Here is an 8,689-nt window from a genome sequence, read left to right as displayed (position 1 = left end):
TAAACTGTAGAAGAAATAACTTTTTTTCTTTCTTGTGTTTATTTTAGATCCTGGTCATTAGACAGATAAAACAGGCCCTGCATTTCCTTTGAGGTTTTTATCACCGAGCTCAAGTGAGGTACGGAACAAGGCCGTATGATCAGAAATGCGCATTCAAAACGGCTGGCAATTAGTTTTATACTCGGAGAACTGTCACAATGACCATAAACTGTGGGAAACAAAACTAATAAATTAAGCTGAAATTAATATTTCCCAAAACAAAAAATTGTGCCCAAACCGGCTTTAACAAGAACTGACAATCCCATTTTCTGGCTATAAAATAAAACATGTCAAAGATAATGGAGATGCTGAATAAATAATAAATAAGTTGATTATCACTAAATAAAAAATATCAATTTTATAAGTCTTTAATAAGTTAGAGGTTATGAAAAAGAGAAATCACACAATTGTAACTATTTTAACTATATATATATATATATATATATATATATATATATATATATATATATATATATATATATATATATATATATATATATATATATATATATATATATATATATATATATAAAATTTCATCTCATTAGCTGTACCGCTTATCCATGTTAGGGTCGCGGGGGGCTGGAGCCCATCCCAGCAGTCTCCGGGCAGTGGGCAGGGGACACCCTGAACTGGTTGCCAGCCAATGTATATTATATTATATAATATATATCCATCCATTGTCTGCACCGCTTATCCTCAGAAAGCATTTTAAAAAATATATTGTTTCTGTGAATTCCTCTCCATTTGTTGAGATGTGATGTATGGCGGAGTGAACAAAAGGCTCCCACAGCCAAGGCCATTGTTTTGGGCCAGATTACTCGACTTGACAGCTTTGTGGGCGACTGCAACCATATCAAATTTTAAAATTCTTTCTTCCAGGGGTAATTCTAGGCCAGGGTCCAGGGTTCAATCATTTAGGCCAGCTCACAGTTTAAGCGCTAGGACACTTTTGATGGGGGGTGTCGAAGATTTCGCATTTCTAAACATGCTCACACAGTTAATCTATTTAAAAACGATTAGAAATCAGCTGAGAGCAAATTCTAACTGGTACTGGTTTGCATGTCTGTTTTCCTTTAAATCTTCTTTGCATCGGCTTATGCTGATCCACACTATGTCATGACATGATTGACATTTCATGTTTCTTCTCCAATTTGTTGATGTTGGGCTATATGGTATCCAGCCCTTGAGGGGGAGGTTATGTTAGGATTTGGAGGGCCTCATTTCGCCAGGGGGTGCCGAGCTTGTTTGGAACTGAGCTTAAGTGAGTCCAATATCCACACACCCTTCCCCAATTAACTTTTCTCCCCTTTATAAGGAAATATTGAACAGCACACGTCGTCTGATCATATTCATTCCACTGCCATGCCAGGTCTTGTCCTTTTTTCTGGTTTTCTTGTTTGGACATTTTTCTGCTTTGTGAACCCTTGTTTGTCACTTTCCTTTTGTTATTAAACGCCATCCCTATTCATAAATAAAAAAAGGTAAACTCATGGAATCATGACTGCATATTCAGTGACCCATTTTGACAATCCAAGACAAATAAACTGTGATTGGCTATTACCTGAGTGTTGGTGATATCATCTTCTGACAACAGTATTCTCAACATGGTCATCCCCAGAGATGGATAAAAAGCTGTGTTGTTTCTAAATTCGCATTCTATAAATTCTCGCGTTTGAAGCCAACACAACATATTATTCCCTCATACTGTAAGTTGCAGAGATAAGGGACTCTTGAGGAAGAAGGGAGATTGTTGTCGCTGTATGCCTCCCAACGGTGTTGTGGAAGCACATACTATCGATTGAGCTGTAACATGCGAGCCAAAAATTTGTATTTTTTTATATTTTAATACCATACACACCTGGTATTAGTGTTGACGTCTTATGCACAGTGGACATGATCAAAAGAGCTTAAAGCTATCATTTGCTCTAATGTGCATCATACTGCTTCAAGCAGAGGCAGCTTGAATTATGTTGTTTACTATACAGAAACGGCAACCATTGAGCGCACCGATTGAAAGGGTGAAAATGACATCTCCTGCCACGACAGACTCTTTTGTTAGATGCTGAAAATATGTGGTCGCATTAGAAACACATCAAAACAAACAGAAAATGGTAGTATATCCACTTTAAAAGGGTGGGTTAATATCTGTTTTAAGTATTTCAAGAGAGGCAATGACAGTCTGACTCATAGAGCAGCCAATTATGCAATTATAGAAGCACTTCTTATAAATAGGTGGAAACTGGCATTCCAGACATGTGACAACGCGTGCTTGTTATACTCAGCTCATACCGGGGAACAGCTTCAAAGCGTGACTCTAAAAGTCATCAAACATTTGACTGGCTGAAACAAAACAAGTCCTCATGTGAGAGATCTAAATCCAAAATATAAGAGATAACACTATTCCACTTCATATGCGCTTTGATTTTCACACCCTTGTTTGAAATATTCTTTAAAGGAATTATAAAGACGAAAAATAAAAGCAAAAACAATCAGGCACAAAACGTGTAGTGTTCCTACGCACAATCATGCAGATATGTGTCATAATAATCCAAGCGCCATGGATTTTGAGATATTAATACTCAAAGTAGACAGTTTGACCTCATATCCCCTAGAGCTGTGACATCCCCGGAAGATGACAAAGAATCAAAATAATCGATTGCATAGCACTCGTTTCTGCTTTGGGAAATTGGAACTTTGCTTGTATACATACAGTATATGGGGTGGACCCCAAAAATCGATTCATGTATATATTTTGTTTTTATTTTGGGCGAGTTTAAAATCCATGTTTCTCCCAGGAATCGATTTTTGTGATGTCATATCCGGTATGTAAAAATGTCACAACCGGAACAAGCAGTGGACCCAACTGCGAAACGTTTCACTCAATGCTATATTAAGGAATCGAGGGAGGTCAGGGTGAGGGGAATAGACAGGGATGTGGTGCTCGCTGGACAGGTGGAATAGGAAGCCCACGCGGCCGATAACAGGTGGGTGAGGCGGACAGGCGGGGCCTGAGAGCAGGGCGTAATCGTGGATCGGAGCAAGTCAGGTAGCCATGACAGGGGAACGAAGCGTGGTCGTAGATCGGACAAGTAGTGTAGCCGGGACGGGAGAACGGAGCTAGGTTGGAGTTCGGAACAAGTCAGGTAGCCGGGACAGGAGAATGAAGCGTGGTCGTGGAGCGATACAAAAAACAGGGGACAGAATCAGGCAGGTTACAGGAACAGTTCAGGATCAAAACGGGAACCAGAGTCTAAAGTGCTTGCCTTGCATGCGCTGAGGTTTGCTGACAGATTGACCAAGAGTGACCGAGAATAAAGTGCTTAAATAGAGAGAGGCGTAATTAGGGAACAAGTCGCAGCTGGGGCTGAAAGAGTGAGCGCAGGTGAGAGCAATAAGTGGGCAAGTGACAAAATCGTGACAAAAAATGCGTGAAAGCAAAGAAAGAAAGCGAGCAACGAGAAGCAATGTCAGCGCCGATAAAATTTAAATCCAAAGTATGGACATGTTTTGGTTTTCATACAGTTACCAGAAAGACAGAGATAGACACGACCAAAACTGTCTGCAAAATTTGGCGCAGTCCTGTATCCTACAGGGGTGGCCAACCCGCGGCTCTCGAGCCGCATGCGGCTCTTTGGCTGATTTCATGCGGCTCTTTAAGCGATATTCTGGCGTAATGCATAAGTGTAAACCATGGTCAAACACACCGTAACAACCCCACTCAAGAGATTAATTTACCCGACCGCTAGATTCACGAGATCCACCAACTTCAGCAAATACCGCACTATCGCCACATACGGCGCTGTACGGAGCCACTGTCCGACCGCAAACGCCACTATTAGCCACAAATTATGCTCAGAACTGCACCAAACTTCATCAATAGTACACACAGGGTCCCAGCACGTAGTCCGAGCCGACAAACAGCTGCTAGTTTAGCCTGTTACCTGCACTCGGGGATCCACTCATTGGGGCTTCAGGGGCTTTCACATGACAAGCTTGAAAACTGCTTGGCTGGCTTTCATTTACACTAGGTGGCGCGCTGACCGGGTGAGCCAGTTTGAATTGAAAATAAGAAGAATAACGTCTGATGTGATGCCAAACGCGCGAGATTATTTGAGTTGTAAATAGTTTGTTTCAAGCGCTCTCAAAATGGCAGGGAAAAAATGCACAGCCAAACGAAAATATGAAGAAGAGAACAGGACATTTTTAACAGAGTGGGAGAATTTATATTTTTTTGTTGAACGTAATGGCAAGCCATTCTGCCTTATATGTCAGGCATCATTGGGGCATTTCAAAGCTTCAAATCTTCAGTGTCACTTCAACTCAATCCATCCTTACATCGACCAGGAATTTCCAAAAGGGACTGAACCTCGCAAGCAGAGGTTGGTCACTTTGAAAAGTCAGGCAGAAATGCAGATGCAGTTTTTCAAAAAATTAACAAAACACTCAAAAACCATAACTCTTGCTTCATATCAACTGACTTGGAACATCGCACAGGCTAAAAAAACATACAGTGAAGGGGACTTCATAAAAAAATGCCTTAATGACGCTGTTGAAATCTTGTCTCCTGAAGACAACAAACTAAAACGAAGCATATCAGATGTCCAACTCTCGGGCCACACTGTTGAACGCAGAATATCAGACATTAACACTGCTATTGAATCACAGTTGCACTCTGACCTTCAAGCATGTGAGTATTTTAGTGCGGCATTGGATGAGAGTTGTGACATACAAGATAAGCCTCAGTTAGCAATTTTTGCACAGTCTGTGTCAAACGAATGTATGATCAAAGAAGAATTCCTTGATATTGTGCCATTGAAAGACAGAACCCGTGGCATAGATGTGAAAGAAACGATGATGGCTGCATTTGCAAAAGCGAACCTGCCCATAGCAAAACTAACTGCAATAGCCACGGATGGAGCGCCGGCCATGATCGGATCCGTGAACGGGCTTGTGGGGCTATGTAAAACTGATCAAACATTTCCCGACTTTTGGAATTTCCATTGCATCATCCACAGGGAGCAACTCGTGTCTAAATCATTGAATTCAGACAACGTCATGAAGCCTGTGATGGAAATCGTGAACTACATCCGCACACACGCGCTTAACCACAGGCAATTCAGGAGTCTCATCGCTGAGCTGGACCAAGGGCTTCCAGGTGACCTGCCGCTGCACTGCACTGTGAGGTGGCTGTCAAAAGGCAAAGTGCTCTCTCGCTTCTTTGAGCTTTTGGATGCCGTGAAACTGTTCATGGAAGAGAAGGGCAAGGACTATCCCCAGCTCTCGGACCTCGAGTGGATTATGGATCTGGCATTTTTGGTCGACATGCTGTGGCACTTGGACAGACTGAACCTGACCCTGCAAGGCAAGTTAAAAATGCTGCCTGACCTCGTGCAATGTGTGTTTGCGTTTATCAACAAACTGAAACTGTTCAAGACGCAAATTCAAAAAAAAGATTTAACGCATTTTCCTACTCTTCTGAAAGCCAGTGAACATGTCACCAGTGCCGCCCTGAAAAAGAAAAGAGACAGATATGCAACGCTGATTGAAAACTTGCACGAAAACTTTGTGACCCGCTTCCGTGATCTACAACTGAAAAGACCACAGATTACGTTCCTTGTCGACCCATTTAATGTGGAAATGGACTGTTTGAAAATCCCGCTTGTCACAGATGAGGCTGCGGCGGAGTTGGAGATGATTGATCTTTGTGAGGAGGATCAACTGAAAGCTGTTTTCAGGTAAGGGGCCATTGAGTTCTGGAAACGTGTGCCAATGGAAAAATACCCCAACATCAAACGGGCGGCACTAAAGATCCTGTCGATGTCTGGGTCAACGTACGTCTGCGAGTCTGTGTTTTCCACCCTGAAACATGTGAAATCAAAGCATCGATCTGTTTTGACTGACACCCATGTGAAAGAGTTGCTTCGAGTGGCAACAACGGAATACAAGCCAGATTTGAGGAGGATTGTTCAGGACAAGGAATGCCAGAAGTCCCACTAAGCAGCATAGTAAGAGAAAAATGTCATTGAAAATTGTTATATTTTTGTTTGTGGACTTGCTTGAACTGAGAGTTTATGTGTGTGTGAGACAGTGCACACAATGTTAACTGTTACAAAAAATAACTGTCATTATCTTGCTGTGGGTCATTTTCAATAAATCTGGCTGAGCAGAGGCCTGTGTGTGTCTCTCTCTGTGTGTGCGCGCACATCCACATTATGCATGGAATGATGTTCATGTGTGCCCATGTATGATGTGGCTCTTTGCAGTAACACAGTAAAAAAAGTGGCTCTTAGTCTCTGACTGGTTGGCCACCCCTGTACTACGGTAACACGACGTACATGGCTGCACATCTTTTGCGCCATCACCCTTATATCAACATTAACCAACAAAAACGACGGGCAGTGGAATGTCTGCAAACCCTAGATGGATCACTGAGCAAACTTCCGAACATCTCGGACAGGGCAAAACAAATTATGTCAATTGCACATTTTATATGCAAAGACCTTCGCGCTGTGGAAAATGTCGGATTCCGGAATATGGTCTAAAAGTTGGAGCCTCGTTATGTTATACCGTCATGGAAGTTTTTTGGTGGGACTGCCGTTCCTCAAATCTACAAGAAAGTGAGGTCTGGACATCATTCATGGTTTGTTGTACGAGAAGTGTATGATTTAAGTAGCTTACTTTTTAGGAAATGAAATTAAATCGCAATCATTAATCACTCGCATCACTTGTGATTTCAAGGTTCTCTTAGGATTATACAAAATCATACATGGACTTGCCCCCTCATATCTTTCAGATCTGATTTCTCCCTATGTTCCGGTCCGAAGCCTTCGTTCTGAGAGCGCCGGTCTTCTGGTGATCCCAAGAGCCAAGAAGTGTTCCGCTGGTTCGAGAGCGTTCTCCATCCGGGCACCGGTGCTGTGGAATGCTCTTCCCCCTGAGATCCGATCTGCAACCTCAGTGGAAATGTTTAAATCTAAGCTTAAAACTCACTTCTACTCTATATGAATAACCTAAACTTTTCGTGGACAATATCTCCTTATTATTTGTGATTGCAACATCCTCTGCTGTCTGGTAATCCTGGAAGGGGGATACCTCATGTGCGGTCCCTTCTCAAGGTTTCTTCATTTTCCTCATGTTGAGGTTTTTTTAGTTTTTCCTTGCCCTCATGTTGGTTCCAGATCAGGGGATGTTGTAATAATAGTCTGAAAAAATAGTCTGCGTAATCCTGTGAAGACCTTTGAGACTCTTTGTGATTAAGGGCTATACAAATAAAAATGACTTGACTTGACTTGTAGAATCGCATTTACAGACGTTCCCTTACTTACGACTATTCGACTTACAAGAAACGGTAGATATGAAAAAAAAATTCGGGATGTCGAGAAATATCCGGACATTGCTTAAAGTTTGATTTTGTATTGTGTGCAACTGTTTCCGAGTACAGGACATTACTGTGCTGCTTCTTTCCAGTGCTACCAGCGTGTAGCACTGTGAGGGATCATCCAGCACCCACCCGAAGAAGAATTGTGGATTGTACTTTTTATTTTCAAACAATGAAAGTTGCAGAACTGTTTTAAAATATTAATTTACATAGCTGCATTCCTAAGAAAGTGGCATAATGTGACACAATAGGACGCAAATACAATCTAAAGAGTAAGAAAAGGAACAAAACTATTAAATCCATGACCCATTCAAGATGGAAAATGAATTGTTTTCACATGTACTTTGCGGCCTGCACTTGTCAGAAATTCCTTTCGAAATTGCAGCTACCTCTTGGCAGCCTCACTAGAGAGTCCAAATTCCTTTTGCATTGTGCTTTTGTTGTATCAGATTCATGCTGTAAATGTTAGTGCTCAATTGTGAACACAGCAACACCATTTTAATCACCAATCTTCAAGGGACTCTGAAAAGTACCTCGATGGCCTTTTCACAGACAAAAAACTTAGACCAAATTGCTACTTCTGAAAGCCAACCCAAGTACAACAAATTGTTCAAAAACTCACTAGCTGTGACCTCCTCAAGATGTTCCATCAATATGACCTTGCTTATCCGTGCAAGATACAGCATGGGATCTAGTTCGCACAGAATAATTATCTCGTGTGAGCTGCACTCCCGTTTGGGGATTACAAGTGCTTTTGTGTAGACATTATTCAGTTAATAAGGTGAATATAGGCAGTACCAAAGAGACATGTCTTTAAATATTGATAGTGTCTCTTTTTCAAAGCAGAAGAAAAAGAAAGGAAATTACAGTATGTTGCCATCGATATGAAGTATGATCATTGATGTTATGTTTTGTGCTCATAACAGGGGGGAAGAGGAATGTGTTTGCAGCAAAAGCGATGCAAGTATACTGCCCCCCAAAATTATATCGACTTAATTACATCTGAGCCGGTATGTTTTAAATGTGTTTTAAATGGTTAGATTTATTGCGGTTTGAGTTTTTTCTCATTTAACAGGAAGTTAAATTAATTAATGAGTTTTTTAAAATCACTGAAGTTTCACATTATATCATGAATGTTGTTGATAAAATTAGTATGTAATGTATTACTATGTTGAATGTTTGCAGATGAAGAGTGAGACACATGGCAGAGGGCGATATTGAGACAAAGATTCTGATTTTGCGCACAACTCAGCCCCAATCAATAGAATT

At 41.2% G+C, this 8,689-nt stretch overlaps 1 protein-coding gene across 1 annotated transcript; it reads left to right on the top strand.

Moving 5' to 3' along the window:
* The first annotated feature begins 4,896 nt into the window (after nt 1-4,896).
* On the top strand, nt 4,897-5,781 carry LOC148369834 (general transcription factor II-I repeat domain-containing protein 2A-like). The gene has a single exon (XM_088329831.1). It carries the CDS (start codon nt 4,897-4,899, stop codon nt 5,779-5,781), a length of 885 nt encoding a protein of 294 aa, XP_088185957.1.
* The last annotated feature ends 2,908 nt before the right edge of the window (nt 5,782-8,689 follow it).

This window comes from Urocampus carinirostris, chromosome 3, assembly GCF_059441175.1.
Source record: "Urocampus carinirostris isolate Australia breed hairy pipefish chromosome 3, RoL_Ucar_1.0, whole genome shotgun sequence".
NCBI lineage: Eukaryota > Metazoa > Chordata > Actinopteri > Syngnathiformes > Syngnathidae > Urocampus > Urocampus carinirostris.
Note: the sequence above shows the minus strand (reverse complement) of the source record. Positions and strands in the feature narration are given on the sequence as shown.